This window comes from Amblyomma maculatum, chromosome 11, assembly GCF_055883805.1.
Source record: "Amblyomma maculatum isolate TAMU_Amacu chromosome 11, ASM5588380v1, whole genome shotgun sequence".
NCBI lineage: Eukaryota > Metazoa > Arthropoda > Arachnida > Ixodida > Ixodidae > Amblyomma > Amblyomma maculatum.
Genome location: NC_139354.1, coordinates 28,087,463 through 28,105,592, shown reverse-complemented (window position 1 = coordinate 28,105,592; position 18,130 = coordinate 28,087,463). Strand labels below are relative to the sequence as shown.

Below are 18,130 nucleotides of genomic sequence, written 5' to 3'. Positions count from 1 at the left end.
GGTCAAGGCTAACCATTGCTCTCTTTCCCAGAAGCAGGCGTCTCCTAATTTCATGGCTGCAGTCTCCTTCCGAGGTAATCTTGGCTCCCAAGAACAGAAAATCTGTCACAGCTTCCACTTCTTGTCCATTGATGCTCCAGGACTTGATAGGGCAAGACGCCATGATCTTCGTCTTTTTAATGTTCAGTTTAAGCCCAAACTTCTCACTCTCTTCTTGTACGCGCATCAGAAGTCTCTTGAGTTCCACTTCACTTTCTGCCATTAAAGTGGTATCATCCGCATATCTAAGGTTGTTGATACGTTTTCCAGCAATCTTCACTCCAGCTGATGACTCGTCCAGACCAGCCTTCCTCATGATGCACTCTGCATATAGGTTAAATAGGCAGGGCGACAGTATGCAGCCTTGCCTCACCCCTTTCTCAATCGGAAACCAATCAGTAAGACCATGCCCAGTTCTGACTGTGGCCTCTTGCCCTTCATAAAGGTTCCTGAGGAGACAGATGAGGTGAATTGGAACTCCCATCTCTTGGAGAGCTTGCCACAATCTGCTGTGATCTACGCAGTCAAACGCTTTTGCATAATCAATAAAGCAGAAGTAAATGGGTTTCTGGAACTCTCTTGCTTTTTCCATGATCCAGCGAAGGTTGGCAATTTGGTCTCTAGTTCCTCTGCCCTTGCGAAACCCAGCTTGCACGTCCGGAAGCTCCCGATCCACATACTGCTGCAGCCTGCCTTGCAGGATTTTTAACATCACCTTGCTAGCATGCGAAATAAGCGCGATCGGATATGATTATTGAACGAAAAACAAAACAGGTTGGCCAGAAAGCAAAGCATCTGGCCTGCTACTCTGCGCGAGATAAGGAAAAAAGAAGAAAGAGGGTCGTGGGTGGGTAACCATGTGATGAGAAGGGGTGTGATATAAATATACAGCACACTAATTTGTTTCACAAACGTCAGTCTCCTCCTGTGTCACTGAAAGAACCGCAAAAAACCGGTTCTTAAGCGACAAAAAAAATGAAAAGAAGTCTGCTGTTCAAATGCTTCAGCGACGTACTTAGCATTATCCAACGATATAATACTTCTATTGCCATTGTACCACACACAAGCTATACAACGATATAACTTTGGTCTTGTTGTGACTTGTCGTAGCTTCCACTCTGAGGCTGAGAGGAAGGTTAAGCGGACGCAGTCCGCGGAAGCTGGACTTTTTCATTGAGTAGAGAACGTTCCATGATTCCGGAGCGTCATGTTGACGTGACAAACGCACCAGTTCAATGGCGCGTTATCTCTTCCAAAACTCCGCCACGCTAGGCTTACATTGTTCCACTGCAGGAAAGCATGCATCAATGCATGCTGTTCAGTTTTTGACCTCCTCCATATACAAGGAACCACGAGAGGAAAGTTGTCACTAAAAATATTTTTCATCTCTGTCCATTCAGAAAAAAAGGTGCCTCCTTCTGAGTCACTCGTGATGCAGCAGACGCGGATTTCGAATTATGATCGAACCAAGCAAGTGCATCTTTCAAAACTGCTAAATAAAACGTTGGACTGTTGTACGCCATCTGTGTGCAAAATTTTAGCGCGGATAGGCGAGCGGTTTAACCAATACAAGCATCTTACGGTTCGCATTTTGCGTTGCAACACTTGTTAATAATCCCAACAGCATTCCCCTGATTGTCGTTGGGACGAACTGAGGGTTTCTTCAAACCTTGGTAAAGCATAATTAGCCATATTGCAGCTTGGATACTATATCCTGGCTGTATAATGTCTCGCAACTCTACAGGCATCAAATATCTTAATGTAGGTCTAGTTTTAATGTGCAAAATCGTTTTTAGCTTAACTTTTTTTTCATTCGTGGAAAAGGAATCAAAATGCTGTTTACAACTCTATAAAAACTACCGCGATACATATTAAATACGGCGACATCATGTATTTACGGTCCCGGCAGCAACAAAACTAGGTCAATTTGCGCAATTGACTCCGTGCGCAGCGAGATTCACGAATTCTGTGTGTGTATTAAAACATACTGTTGGTAGCTCACTTCTTCGCATGAAATGTGTGAGAAATTTTAGGCTTAGAAACGTGCTCCGTATTAATTTGGCTACGCCTGCAAGTTCGAGGTCATTTAGGGACGAAGGCAGCGCACAAATGAGTAATTATAAGCTTTTATTGCAAGCCAGTCAAGAAGCGAATTCTAGCGAATTCGTCCTCCGTTTAATTATAGTCATTCTAATGCGGTGTACTCTCGTCCTCACGTCCCGTGGAACCAGCCTAAATATTGAAGTTACTTAACGTGAAAACTAATCTAGCTGTTCACTTAATTCTAGACAGGGCCTATGAAGACGCGCCAAGCTACGCCTTATAAGCCTCACCGCCAGCGGTTAATCTAAACCACAAACGACAACCTCCGTAACCAGGACGCCTGGTTATCTTATCTTACACATGGTGCTTCACTGCTCCGTCACCAGGCGTCCTGGTGACGGAGCAGTGAAGCACCATGTGTAAGATAACTTCCAATGAGTAATAAATCAACTTCACGCAAACAAACTGTCAAGAGCATTTGTTGAAAGCGTGCCCGTCCACAGCGCCACAGTAAAAAAAGGTCAGAAAAGGTGTAAGCCGTCAGTGCGATAACATATCACAAAATCTTAGCGGCTGCGTTTCATGCTCACCGTTGTCTGCGGGCTGCTGGCTCCAGCAAAAAAATTGCGCAGAAAGTGCTCGATCAAAAGGTCTTTCACTTGTCTACAGGCGTGCCGCAGAAACAATATAAGAAAAAGCGGCCTGTGGCATTATTGTGCTCAAAGGGTCGCTGAAGATGATTGGACTCACGGTTATCACAGTCCTCCTCCTTGCGGTAGAAGGTAAGAATCGTCGCTTTGATTCTCAATCTGACTTCTTATCTTTTTGGAGGATGTCAACTATTATTTTTTATTGCATCGCTCAAACACAATCACCTTGGGGTGGCCTACTGAAAAAATTGTATGAGGCAATAACCTCACATTTTCTCACGCAATCTCACTCAATTCACATAAGAAATCACATGCAAATCGCATATAATTGCAAAAGGTCTCATAGCTTCTTGTACATTATCACAAATTATGTACGAATTTTATGATAATTATGTGAGCCGTATGAGAGTCTATGCGATTAGATGAGATTTTATGAGGTTACTGCCACGTAGAACTTTTGGTTTTTCAGTAGGGGGGGGGGAGGGGACGGTTGTCGCTTTAACAAGGCGCGAAAGGTGCCTCACGAATAAGTTACATGTCGGTACAAAAAGTTCTGAACAAATGCAACTCTCATAGAACAATGTTTTGTTTTCTAAAAGAGCAGGAAAGAGATATCATGGCGAATGGCGTGCTTATTTCCCACAGAAAAAAAAAAAAAAATTGCAGTTCCTACGCTCCAATTATAGTACAGCTAGTGCTGCATTAATAAGAACTGTGGAGCAGCTCAAATAAAAGTGAAATAATTGAGGCCGAATTGTAAAGGAAAGGATATGGCCTGGTTGACCGACTTTCAACTTGAATACCAGCCAGTGTAAATTTAAGAGCTCTAAAAATTTTAAAGCCATAGCCGTCCCGGCCGTTGTGCAAGGCTAGGGCTGCACGGAATCCTCCTGCTTCAGGCAGGGCTATGGCTAGGATAAATTGTCTCAGGTGGGCCGGGCACACCTCCCCAATCCTGACCAAACGCAACTTTTGCGAAAAAGCGAATATTGCAGTGGTAGCTAGACGTATAGCATGCAAATCTCGACATTTTGCTTTCCTGCTTCCTACGAGCGCGAGAGATATAGCGTTCTCTCCTCGACGTTGATCCCCGTTAGCTCCACGCGTTTTCTCCGTATACTGAATTTCGCTGGCCTCAGTGATCGGAAAGAACGGCCGATTCTCCGCAATTAGCTTCACCTTTCTCGTCTCCCACTTCGGCAACACAGCTGTAGATGTTCAGATACCTTTTTTGAGATCCGTGCCAGGCTCTCGACTGTCATACGCGTGTCTGTTGTGGCATGCTCCTGACCTTAACGTAGCCTCGGTGGAAACGGGAAATAATAGTCAAAACATCAGCGTAGCTTGAGTTGCCTCTTGCTTCTTCGTCCAGACAATGCAACGGCACCGCTTTGTCTGCGTCGTAAAAGGCACATATCATGAGTGAGGGGCACACATTGAGCGATACGAGCCCTTCTAGCATTTGACCACAAGATCAACATCTTGCTCAGAGTTTGGGCTAGCGCAGTTTTGGAGAAGCAAAGGAGCCGCATTGTTCCTGTTAAGAACGTATTAAGCATTACAGCTACAAGTTAGAGCAGCGAGAGGAACTTCAGCGCAGCCAGATTGATATTGCAGCGACTCAGCATATGACCTAAATTTTTATCAATCCATAACTTCTTGTTTTTGCATAAATACGCAGAATGAGATATTTGTGTGTGGGCTGCGTGTATGGCATCTATTCACAACTTTGCCATGTTGCACGCAAGGGCGAGGTCAAATATAACACATCATTCTGAAGTCATTTCTTTCTGTGTCTTTGCCAGACTTAATTTAATGGGTTGGTTCATACACCCATCTAAGGGAAATCGTTCAAGAGCTACGGCTAAGGCAGCCCACCGCATTGTATGGAAAAGTTCTTGAGCCTGCGATTTTTGTGCGTGCCGTACGCTCCAACATTGCCAAAGTCTCAGTGAGCCCAGCGCTTTCAAGACGCTTGCTCCTATCTAAGGCTATACAAGTGTCGACATGAACTTCCACTACTGGAGGCATGATATTCAAACGAGAAAAGAAAATGTATGCATACTGCAGTTAAAGTTCTTGTCCTGGCTCTTACCTTATTTGTTTCAGTGAACACTTTCAAATACCAAAAATATATTCTCATTATTTCGCATCTCATATTTTACAGCAATAGAGCTCCTGAGCACGACTTGCATGGGAAGTTATCTCATGCTTAATATCATAAGATTTTTCCTTTTTGCGACGTGCACTCATTAGAGCTTTAACACAAACAGAAGACGCCAAGATAAATTTACACGTCATTTTTACGAAATCGGGAAATAAATCAGCTGACCTCGCTTCCCTTCGTAGGAGCACCCCAGTCCCGACTGGTTTACCCCCGCCTCCTGCAGGAACGCTCTCCCGATGGACGAATGGTGCTGCACCTGCACGACGACCTGACGCTGAACCTCAGGAAGACATCCGTGGCGGCGCGCGAGTTTCGCGTCCTAGAAAACGTGGATGGGCGTGACGTGACTCACTTCGTAAGTGTCTTATTCAAACACTAGGAATATATTTAATCCAACATTTTGCGTACTAAAGCTGCACCTAAAAATCGATGTATGTACTACATCGCAGTCGATGAGTCCCGGTAGATTTTGACCCCTGGAGGGTAATTACCACGCTCCCAAATTTTCATACAGGACGTATTCAATTTCCACTTACATCTTATTCAACGCAATGGATATCGTATCAACAGGTGCAGCGAAAGTTTTCAGTTATGCTGAAAACACGTAACGAAGAGAGCACATGGTATAGAAGAAAAACCATTTGTGACGACTTCACTGCAATTTTTTTCTTTTCTGCGTTTTCACAAATGTCTTAAAGTCTCATGTACCTGCGTGAGTATACCACAAATAGAAAATTCAGTGCTCAAATGAGCCCTTATTAGCCGTTAACAAGGCCGAACTCCTGACGTTATTTCGGGTACAAGCGCGTTCTGCAAAGTAATAACGTTAAGAATAAAGTGATACTTCGTGCCAATTTAGAGCGCCTTTTTCAGCAACTTAAACTGATCGCCTGGCTATCCGGTATGAAATAAACAACACGTTTGCTCTAGATATGTGATGATCATTAATTATCACAAGTTGGTTTTGTCTTCACACGCACAATAGTTTGCTTTCATATTTGTGTCATGCAACGCCGGATATATTTACGTTAATACTAGTGTAGATGTGGCTTGTGGGGTCTCCACGAAACAAGGATCATTCTGAATCATTTTTGACCATGCTGTAGACCGCTATGCATGCGAAAATAACCGGTCACTTTATGCAGTGTTCCTGTATGGTATGAGAAAAAGCAGAGCTACAAGGAAACAAATTACTCAAAAAAAAATGCATGTGCTGGCTTGGCAAATTATTTCTGTACAATATCTCACAACTAGGACGTTTCCACTGCTTTTGCTAGGCACTCTAAGTAAACAGCTATTGTGTCAAAACGAGGCAACATGAGGCTGTCAGCAAATTTCAAATAGTGCGAATAAGATAGGACGAGAAAAGACAAGATGACGCGCACACAGAGCGGAGGCAATATGTAAGCTGCGATTGTAAACTATTTCTTGCTTATTCCACCTGGTTTCGCTTAGTGCAGAAAATTTCGGAGAAAAGCCTCAAAGCGGCACCAATCGGCCTGTTCATCCTTCATAGTTACAATGAAATTTCACTCTATTTGCATCTGTACGTAGGAGAGCGGCAGTTCACAGTTCTGACAGTTCACGTGATGCTTTTACTATCCGCTGTTGGTAAGAATGTTGACCTGACCACGAGGGCGTTAGTACGCCATCTGAAAAAAAAAAATAACTGTCCGGCGCCGCACACTTATAAATCACAAAAATCACAGTCGATTATCGCGAGGACATTAGTACTCCACTGTGACAAAAAAACATCCGGTGGTGGCAGCCTCGCGGCCTCGAAAAAATGAAGAGAATGCCTCCGGCAGGTGGTATTTGGCAGGGGACATGGATAGTCACTGTTTGGCCTACCGGTTATGAGACGTCATGAGATCACGTGATGTGGTAGAGTTAGAATGAGTTAGCTATCAGCTCGGGGCTCTGCTTTCATATGAAAGGGTGAGGCAGGAATCGAACACACCGGGGTCCTTGAATACACAGTTCGAAATCTTGTAGCCTCGAAAAATCACCAGCATGAATTTGGAAGATTGTAGTTTACAGGTAATGCGGCCGGTTGTGCGATGTTATAGATCACGTGACACGGATGCGCGGGAATAAGCTGCCAAATCTGGCAGCTCCTTTCATGTTGAAGAACGAGATGTCGATCGCACACACTGGGCCACTCACCACCCTTCGTTGGAAGCCTCATGGCGCCGAGAAAATAAGAGCCTCCGTCTTTCGGGTGCAGTTTGGCAGGTGGCGAGAACCGGTACTAACCGGTTTAAGAATATAATGATTTATGCCGAAGCCAGCATATATTTCTTTCCATAAGCGAGAACACAGTGATGTAGCATACCATTATAAAGGTAATAGTCGCGCATGTATGCCACAAAAATTTCACTTATCGTAACTTTTTTTTTTTTTTTACAGCAGCTCACCTTTTTTACTGTCAACACTCAAGGCAAGGGAAATACATTAGCATATCGTTCATTGTAAATCTTGCTTAAACAACGAAACCTTCTTTCGCAGTTCAAAGGGGAAGAAATCGACAGAAATCTGCATGAAGATGAAAGGCAGTTCGCAACCATATACGTGATGCAGAAGGAGAACGGCGTCGAAGTCGTGAGTGCCTTTGTTCTTCGCCTTGGGCCTATAAACGGCTAACCGTTTATGCATTTTCGTTAATTTTGTTTAGAAAACATGCCTCGGTAATTTTTGTTTTGGGGTTTAACTTCTGAAAGCGACTCAGGATATGAGAGGCGCCGTAGTGGAGAACTGTGAAAATTTCTACCACCTAACGTGCTCTGATATCACCGGGTATACGGGAGCCCAGCTTTTTGCCTGTATCGAAAAGCAGCTGCCGCGACGAGGATCCGATCCCACCTCCTTGGGCACAGAAGACGAGCACCCTAACCATTGCATCACAGCAGGGGCTATGTCTAGACAATAAACAAAAACTTATGATAGTACATTATCATAACACACCAAAATATCTCACCTGATTCACTCACTATGTAAGGTTGAATAACACAGTGCCATAAAATATCTCCTTCTTGTCTTAGGAAGGCGTCGTGGGGCCTGAACACAGAATTCAGCCAATGCTTGAGATGGAGAGATCCGACGAAGGCCTCATTGCGCACATGATATACAAGATTGAGAAGAAGAAAATGCTAGACACTGAAGTGGCACCAAGGGGAATAGGTAATTCAATGCTTTTTTTTTTACTATTAACTCGTATGCTCCTAGCAAAAGTGCTGCCTCATATTCAAACATTTTAAACTAGAAAGCAAAAACTACGTCCCGTGAAGCACAGATAAAAACCGAAATAGTGCTGTATTTTCGCTCTCTTTTTATTCGCTTTTCATTCATTGTTTTAAAGGTTCCTTTTAAAAACAAGGCTAGAAGGTGTAGCTAGGGGTATAGCCATGGTATTTTATTCGTTGGTATAGCCTGAGCTATTCGTCTCATTTTCGCCCTATTTTCTTTTTGTAGATGCTCTGGAAATCGAACAAAGAAGCTACAACGCCCATAGTGCCTCCGTTCCCCCTCAAGTGACAATAGAACTGTTTATTGTTTCTGATAGCCTTCATTTCAGTTTCTTCAAAGCAACCATCGATTTAATACAGTACCTCTGCGTGCTGGTGAACTCTGTAAGTAACTACGGAAATATCTCTCTACCGACAATGTGACCGGCGACACTTACCCATTGTTGCAACATTTCGTCAGCATCTTACGCACGCATGATAATTTGTTGCAGGACGTAATCTTTTCTCATTACAACGCTTAAACACATATTCGCACAGACTAAAATTTGTGGCTTGCATTTCAACAACAACTATTAGCTGAAAGGGCTAAACTTTGGCGGGTGTGTAATTTTCCTGTCATAAGGCCAAATATAGTTGGATTTTCATCAATCATTACACTAATAATTTACCATTATTCAACGCCTATTCAATACAATTTATCATATGCTCTCTTCGTTTACCATATTCTCTCTTCGTCACATATCATAATCGCTGACATTGTCTGCAAAAACACTCGCCTCGTAGTTCAGCGAACGTACTCTCTCCACTCGGCGCGCTACACATGCCCACTCAGCTCTCCTGTGCGGTTAGAGTTCCTGTACTGTATCGGCAGCATTTTTGGGTAATAGCTCGCAGCAGCGCACGTTTTTAGTAGCCAAAGTATATGCAGCTACAACTATAGTGAGTGGAAAACCCGCCATGCAGTATATGCTGTGTGTTTACCAAGATACTTTTTGGGGCTAGTTGGTACATATTCAATATTAATTTAAATAGCGCGAACAAGAAGACAAAGAACTGTGTCTTCCTTTTATCTTGTCCTTTGTCTTCTTGTGCGCGCTGTTTATATTTACAATGAATATGCTGGTTGTGCTATATTTAATCAGCTTAATCTTCCAATCAAGGACCAAGTAGGGAACCAAGCTGTGTCTACATTTTTAAGGCACGTCACACCAAGAACCTTGCATCTATGTGGGCTTGAAAGATGCTAGAACGTCAACTATCGTCCAGTATTTAGCCGTGTCCGTACACCGGCCATGAAGACAGCTTGCGACGCGGCTTTGTCTTAGTAAAACAGACGCAGACGAGGAAACGCACACGAGTAGTACGTATATTGCCCACAGAAAGTACTTTTCGAATGGCAATTTTCTTCACAGCGTAGCGTCACTGTTGTGACAATTCACGAGGCGAAATCCGCTCGTGGTAGTTGACACTAAATTTGCCGATCTTACACCGGTATATCTATCAGACATGAGCACACTGCGAAAAACGAACAGAAAAATAAAACTTCATTCCTTCTAGGAACAAGTTTAACGCAACGAAAACATCAGGCCCGAGAGCGCGTAAGAGGGAAAAATGCGTGCAAAACGACGCCAGAAAACTTACAAACGGGTGCTTGCTTGCCTTGTTTTCCACAATCCGCTGTTCTTTTCAGCAGCATTCGGCAATGTATGTTTTTTTCTCAAAATTTTGAATACTCTAAAACAGTCATAATTTGCAGAGGGCACGTTTCTGTCGCTAGCAAACCCCCCGTAAACTTAGGCGCAAACCAACGCCGCATGCATTTCTGCGAGTGACGCCGGCTGCTGATCCACACTATTGGAGCAACGTTAGGGCCACTTCTAGGTCGATCTCGCGGCCAATAGACCTCATGTGGTTGAGGCAGCACATGACAACCTGCTACCGTTGTAGTTCAGCTCACCTGCATGACATCCATTCTGCGTGATGTTTTTGTGAAACATGGCGTACATTCTTCCACGGTATAACCAAGAAACTCCGTTCTTGGTTAGAGTGCTTCCTTTGGAATCAGAACCCGCGTTTTATCGATAAAACACTGATTTATTGATTCATTTATTGGTTGATCGATTGACTGATGCACGCCAACTGCTATTCGTCCCCGCGGTTACTTTATGTCATAAAGGTCATCTTCAGGAGGGAGAGCGAATGAAGGAAGCATACCTCAGAAACATTGGCCCGGTGATTACACTGTCATTATCTACCTTTGGTGTCCCTAGAAGTAATACAGCTTATTAATATCGCTACGTTACGCTGGCGGCAGTCATGAAAGAGCCAAATGGATTGCGAAAGGCACTTTTTATTGGCGCTAATTTTCTTCCTCTCAGAGCTCAACCAGAAGGCGGTGGTAGCAGTAAGAATGCTTGGCACCTGCCGAACAGGAGTCTTGCCGATCCCGGTCACACTCAATATAAAGCAGGCAAGAAACATTCAATGTAATGTGCCTGAAGCAACTAGAACCATCTCAAGCAATGTCGAAGCAAATGTGTGTGGCTGAGAACATTCGAGACATAGCCGATGGCATCTCGAGTCCCTGAGTTAAAAAACCGCGCAACGATGGCCTCCAACATGAGCAAATATACGATACAAAGCTTCGCCGCAATACGGTTAAGAGAAAAGAGTTTCTGCACCTGTATAGAATTGTTGAAGTAGTCCTTCGTGAGCCTGGAGCTGTATTAAGGAAATAATGCTATCAAGAAATTTACACGGATGCTGCTGCATATAAACGTCTCTCATTGTCACTTCGCAGATGAATTTAAGATATGCAGACACGAGTAACCCAAATGTACAGTTCTTGCTGGTGGGAGTTGAGAAGGATCAGGTAATCAGTTTTCCTACACCGCTGTAGCATTTTTATAATCTTGTTCTCCCTAAAGCTTTGCGCTCTTTTTTTCAGCATGGCACGTACAGGAGGGGTTCAGGGAATTACACGGACAGTGAACCTACACTAGACGCGTTCAGATCGTACGCAAACGAGAGAAAAGATGACTTTGGCGGTCCTGACGTCGTGTACTTGATGACTGGGTACGTTTGTGTTTTCTCGCGTTCCGTTTCACTTCATGTTATGCAGTGCATGTCACACCCTCAAATCACACGTGTTCTTTATGCAGGTTTGATACGTACAACCCGGGCCCGAACAACACAAAGGACACAAATGCACTAGGTAAGATCTTTTCAAAGTAGCATAAATGATAATATAAGAATTATTAGTAAATTTTCGCCATTGTTTGTGGTCTAATTGAAAAGCTGATCGCAGTATATATATAAAATGCTTTAGACGCCGAAAAAAAAGTCTCACTAGGCACCTCACCACCTTTTTCTCGGCCAAACGATCATTACCGACACATGTGAGTCAACAATTTTTAGATGGTTTCGACACTGCCATCCGTTTATAATCCAAACTGGGTACTTTGCTAAATTCCCGCTTAGTGACCACCCGTTTATATTATGCTCTCATTTGTTCGGGCGTATAGATGCTTGTTTAGTGATATTAATGGTTGTTAAACGCCACTCTCGCCGATACAGCTCTGTTTATGTTCACTTCAAATATTCTCTTGTTAGGTGGCTGTATTAAACCTCGCACTAATGTTTCGTCCGTCCCCATTATTTTCAAACTCACTATAGTGTCTCAAAAGAAAGCGGTCTGGCAGAAAATGTTTTCATTATATAATAGGTGTTATTACACTCTTTTAGCAACTTCGTGAACGCATGCTCATTAACATACAAAAAACGTTTTCGCAGGCCTTGGCTTCGTGGGCGGCTTGTGCACCAGGTTCTTTGTCGCCCTCGGCGAAGACACTGCTGGGATGTACAATGGAATGCATACACTGACGCACGAGGCAGGCCATCTGTAAATACAACAGCTCCTTATTTGATTTTTTGTGTTTTGCGGCATGTCCGGCGACACGATTGTGGCACCAAGTGACAACAAATGCTCTGCCCACTAGGAGAACGAAACTGTGAAACAATGCCTAACAATACCTGTGGACACTCCTGAAAGCAAACTGTAACAAGTACATGATACAGAGTGTCGATGAATTCCCAGATAAGGTGTGCATTCGAATCCGGACAATATTCCATACTCCGAAAACGTAAACTCACAGGCGTGCAATCATCTCTTCTAACAGGCTTCTAGGAGGTGTCAGCTTTGTACCGGAGATTTGTTTCCTGCTTTATGTTAAAAAGGTATCTTCCTTTTTTTTTTCTTTAAGCAGACGCGACTGTCTTAAAGTTCGATTCGCTCTCTGTGGACTGTGGGATAACACGAGCTCAAAATCTTCCGCGGCGGTTGCGCTTCGATAAATAAACCTTTGTGCTGTACGATGTAAATGCACGTTAAGCACAGGAGTGATTCAAATTAATTGAAGCCTCACGGCCTTATAGTTAAACTGCGCACACAACATATGAACAACAATTATCGATAAATAAAGTTATTATATAGCACAAAGGGACGTTATGCACTGCCAATGTTTGTACTTCTGCCGTCCCATGCTCATGGTTAAGGTGAAGACAAAGTTAACATAATTATGTGCTAAAGTAAGAAGGAAAAAGCGCTCCATATATATATATATATATATATATATATATATATATATATATATATATATATATATATATATATATATATATATATATATATATATATATTGTCACAAGTCGAAGTGGCCAAGTACGGGCGTTGTTTGAAGGCGCTTGCGAAGCTCCTCGAAGGCCCTTTGCTGCTCGTCGGCCAAGATGAAAGGCTGGTCGTCCTTTGTTAGACGAGTCAATCGTTCCTCTATTCGGGAGAAGTCGTGCACAAATCTCCTGTAATATGCACAGAGGCCCAAAAACCGACGCACGGAACTCTTATCAGTGGGGGTCGGGAAAGCAGCTACGGCAGCTGTCTTCTCTGGATCAGGGCTAATTCCCTCAGCACTCACGACGTGACCCAGGAACTTGAGCTGTTGGAATGCAAAGTGGCATTTGTCTGGTTTTAGTGAGAGTCCGGCCCCGCGGATGGCATTTAGCACGGCCGTCAATCGTTTGAGGTGCTCTTCGTAGGTCGCAGAGAAAATGACAACGTCGTCCAGGTAGACGAGGCACGTCTGCCATTTCAGGCCGGCTAGGACAGTGTCCATCATTCTTTGAAAGGTTGCGGGAGCGGAACACAAACCGAAGGGAAGCACCTTAAATTCGTACAGTCCGTCAGGAGTAATGAATGCGGTTTTCTCTCGATCACGTTCATCGACTTCGATCTGCCAGTACCCACTGCGTAGATCGAGCGATGAAAAGTATCGGGCGTGGCGAAGTCGGTCGAACGAGTCATCGATTCGAGGCAATGGATAGACGTCCTTTTTCGTAATTTTGTTAAGCCTCCTATAGTCGACGCAGAATCTGAGTGCTCCGTCCTTTTTAGCGACCAGCACAACTGGTGAGGCCCATGGGCTTGTGGACGGCTGGATCACATCATCGCGGAGCATTTCATCAACTTGCGCCCGAATAGCCTCTCGTTCTTTCGGCGATACCCGGTAGGGGTGTTGGCGGATAGGGCGCTCGGTGGGATCAACTATAATTCGATGTTTGGTTACTGACGTCTGTTTCACTTTGGAAGTGACAGCAAAGCAGTCACGGTAAGTGTCCAGAATTGCTTGAAGGCGGCGTTTCTGGGTAAGAGACAAAGCTGGGTTCACGTCAGTTTGAACAGTATGTCCAGTGCTCTCGGGAGGGTTCTCGTTGGCCAGCGAAAGGGCGCAATGGGCGGATGGCGCACTGATTTCGTCAAAATAAGCGATAGCTGTACCTTGTGGTAAATGGCGGTATTCGGCACTAAAGTTCGTTAAAAGTAGTTCAGTTCGTTTACTTTTCAAGGCGAAGATCCCCCGAGCAACGCAGACTTGTAGGCTCAACAATAAATTCACGTTCGTTTCCGCGAGGCCTTGCAAGGCGGGGGGGTTGTCGCACTGCACTCTAACAAACAAGCTGGTGCGTGGAGGTACAGTGACATGGTCGTCGCACACTCGGAAAATTGGCCTGTCTGTGTAGTCGTCGCTGTGCTGTCTGTACTCGTCGGAAATTGCGCGGTGAGTGGAGAAAGTCACCATGAAGTCACGGAGGTCGATGACTGCGTCGTTTTCTCTAAGAAAATCAAGGCCGAGAATCAGGTCCTTAGAGCACTCTGCTAGCACAACAAAGCAACACGAGAAAGTTACGTGGTGAATCTCGACGCGAGCGGTGCACACTCCGAGCGGCGTTACCACATGCCCTCCGGCTGTCCTTATCGGGGCTCCGTGCCAAGGAGTCAGGACTTTTCGCAGAATGGTAGCAAGGCCATGACTCATAACGCAAAAATCAGCGCCGGTATCTACAAGGGCAGTCGTGTTGTGGTTATCAACGACGATTGGTATCTCGCAGAATGCAGCTCACCGTCGACAAAGTGCGGCGTGTCAGGGATCGTCGGGCTGACGGGTCGTGCGTTGCGTCGAATTACGGCGTCGAAGGTAAGCATCTGTGATCGTCGGGAGTTCGTCGGACTTGTTGGCGGTGCGGTGCGTCGATTGGGGGCGTCGGAGGAAAGCTTCGGCGATCGTCGAAAAGTGTTCGGATTGTTCGTCGGAGCGAAGGGTCGGAGGTCGGTCTGTGTGATCGAATCGGTGAGCGGAGGATGTTGGTCGTAGTGTCCATCGACGGCGGCCCTACCCCCGAGGGTCGCCGTCTTCAGTTTTCCCGGTGCGGACTTGGGGACTGCCTGAGGAAAGAACGGCGGCTGGTGGAAAACTGTCTCGGCGGTGGTGACCTGGACTGGCGTCGCTGGAGGGACGCAGGTGGGACGTGGTCGCTGAGGTATTGGTCGATGTCCCGAGGTCGTTCGCCATAGCGCGGCCGAGGGGCATCCGGGGAAAATCCGCGCAAGCCCATCCGACGGTACGGGCAGTGGCGCAGAACGTGACCGGCTTCGCCGCAGTGAAAGCACAAAGGCAGATTGTTCGGCGTGCGCCACGCGTGTGCTCTGCGAACGGGTGGTCGAGCTTCAGGCACACCAGTCGAAACTGGATATTGGGGTAGAGGACGAGCGGGAGGAGCAGGGTTGCAGGGTGCCAATGGTTCAGGCGCAGGGTTACGCAACACGTCGCTGTACGTCATGATCTGTGGCGCAGGTGGCTGGGGCGACGGTACTGATGGTACTGCTTGGCGGAGCTCTTCGCGCACAATATCCGAGATGCCCCCAACACGTGGATGTTGTTCGAGAGAGGGCAGCTTTTGCAGCTCTTCGCGCACGATGCTTCGGATAAGTTCGCGAAGCGCTTCCCTGTCGTTTCCGACCATTGGCAAGCGGAAGTCTACGGCAGCGATGTTCGCAGAGCGATCAAAATGTACAAATCGCTGATTCAAGGCACGCTCAATGCTTGTTGCTTCTTTCGTAAAATCAGCAACAGTACGTGGAGGGTCACGTACAAGGCCAACGAACAGCTGCTCCTTGACGCCTTGCATAAGGTAGCGCACCTGCTTTACCTCCGACATGGACGGATCCGCCCGGTTGAAAAGGCGAGTCATTTCTTCCACAAACATGGCGACGCTTTCATTAGGCCGCTGTGCTCGGGGCTGTAGAGCGAGTTCGGCCATCTCTTTTCTTGTATCGTTGCCGAATGTTGCGAGCAGCTGCCGCCGGAAATCCTGCCAGGTGGAAATGGTAGCCTCATGGTTTTCGAACCACATCTTGGCGGCGTCTTCTGGTGCGAAATAAACATTGTGCAATTTTCGCTCCTCGTCCCACGCATTAAACACAGCGACCCGGTCGTAGCTGGTCAGCCAGTCCTCAACGTTATAGTGTTCTAGAATTGAGAAGTGTGCCGTCTGCCGCCGGCGAGCTGGTCGTTTCAGCGATGACAGGAGAGAGGGCGCTGTGTGCAGGAGGAGCGCAGTGAGCGCGGAGCAGACAGCTGGGTGGACCGCCTTCGGCACCGCTAGTTCAATCGGACTCCGAAGGCGCATAGCAATAAATTGTGTCGCTTTAGCTCCCACACGCTTATCTAAATGTATTAAAACGGTTATGTTCATGAACAAAACAACTAGTTCCCTATAAAATAAGCGGCCGTCGTCAGGGAACGGCAATACACATACAGGCAATGTAAGATATACAGATTGCCGACGAACTGACAAGCAACGGTAAGATATATTTCCTGAACGTATTGGGTACTTAATTTCTCGAACACTAGCGGGAGGTTCAATGACGAATGTCTAACGTATTTCTATGATCATGTAAATTTTTAATATTGGATGCACCGGTTTATGCGGGCTAGACTGAAGTCTCCCATCGACGCTCGCACGTACTGAAAACGCAGTGAATGGGGTTTTAGGCTAGGCTAGCGTACTTTTTGCGCCACATGTAAATAGAGGTATGCGAAGATTGCTTGAAGACATAAATTATGCCAGCGCTTACTGATGACTTTATTTAAATGTGGGCGAATACATATGAACTGGCAGTTCTACTCAAAACGAAATGAATGAATGAGAGCACGTAGCAATGAACGAAACCACACAATGGACGACGTGAAAAAAAAAAAATCGCGACTTAGTGCAAGAATATGGTACAAACTGTACAGAACTATATGAGAATATTAATGAACTGTACTAGGCCGTGAATAAATTAAGCTGCTAAATTTGAAAACACACAAGAGAAAGGCAGAATGATTAAATAAAGTCCTCAAACACGATTACTTGCATCTCCTCAGCTTTAGGTGCTTTACCTGCTCTGCTTTAGAGGTCTGCTCTTGGTTTAGCGACTTGGCATAAAAACGCAATAGCATGAGGACGTAGAACCTCACTATGTTAATTGTCATTTCTTTGTCATGAGTAGGGCAACCAAGCTTGGAAACCTCTGCGCTTTGCAAAAACAACGCAAATTCACGCATGCTATTTGCGTTAATCTTTCTTGAACCAGAAAAAAACCTTGAAAGACTCTTCCAGCGTGTGCACGAGCTTTGCAAGCTCCGAGGACGGATAAAGAAGACCTCCGTGGTCGAAGTTTGAGATAAATTGATTTTCTTCTTTTTGTGCCGCGCACGATTTGCTTGAAATGAGATAAGCGGAGCAAGTACTGCATTTTGCAACTTCTTCATGAACTTTCTAGCGACATATCCTGCAATATAAGCTATGAGACGGCTAGAACTGTGCCTAGTGACGTATCTGTGGTCGTCGGAAGGAAGGGAATTCAAAGTAGCTTCGACGTCTTCAAGCCTTCCCTCGTCAACCAAACGGTCAAGCTCATCAATAGGATTTGAAAGAAGCTGGGTAGGTTTCTCGCTTGTACGGCTAATTCCAAGTAAGGCATTTACAATTTCAGCATTACAATTTCCTGTCTTTGGGGGCTTCGCTAAGTTGTAAAATGCCAGGGCATTAATAACTGTCACTAAAAATTGAGCCGGCGTGGGATGATCGTTGCAGCCATTAAATTGCCTCACGATGCCGAAGAGGTTTTCTAGCTTGTCTTGGCTTAGTCTCGATGTGATAATGTATGTAAAACCGCATTTTGCAGATAAGTAGTCGACGAGGTCGACTGTGGACGTTACCCGAAGGCCTTCCGTGGTGCTGTTGCTTAGGAAACCACGCTTTGAGTGTATTTCGAGAAGGGAAGGGTTCGAATAGGGAAGGCAGCAGAAAGAGCGCGCAATGTGCAAGAAGAAAGAACGAAAGGAAAAGAGCATTCAGTAAAAGAAGGGAGGGGGAGGGGGGCGAAAGTCATACGAGACGGACGGAACTGTGACTGTGCTCTCTGCAAACATGTATTTTCCTGCTTGACCAATCATCGCTCTTCGCTCAACAACGCGCCATAGTACAACAGCCAGAGAAGCAACGCGATGCAACAAAAATTCACGCAGGAAACGAGCCGCAGAAGCAGACGCCCCAAGCGTTTCCTCTGCGGCGCGCGCGCTTGTGATGCGCTCCTACGGCTGACA

The 18,130-nt window shown here is 45.5% G+C and overlaps 1 protein-coding gene across 1 annotated transcript in view; it reads left to right on the top strand.

Annotated features, from left to right (window-relative positions):
• Positions 1-2,752: 2,752 nt before the first annotated feature.
• The window catches only part of LOC146173248 (venom metalloproteinase BumaMPs1-like), a 32,764-nt gene continuing 17,386 nt past the window's right edge, over positions 2,753-18,130 (top strand). Inside the window, exons 1-9 of the mRNA XM_084584949.1 lie at positions 2,753-2,864; positions 5,082-5,254; positions 7,408-7,500; positions 7,941-8,079; positions 8,371-8,528; positions 10,945-11,016; positions 11,092-11,219; positions 11,306-11,358; positions 11,937-12,045. Of these exons, the coding sequence (XP_084441075.1) occupies positions 2,819-2,864; positions 5,082-5,254; positions 7,408-7,500; positions 7,941-8,079; positions 8,371-8,528; positions 10,945-11,016; positions 11,092-11,219; positions 11,306-11,358; positions 11,937-12,045 (971 nt within the window). The 5' untranslated portion in view covers positions 2,753-2,818. The remainder of the gene's footprint in view (positions 2,865-5,081; positions 5,255-7,407; positions 7,501-7,940; positions 8,080-8,370; positions 8,529-10,944; positions 11,017-11,091; positions 11,220-11,305; positions 11,359-11,936; positions 12,046-18,130) is intronic.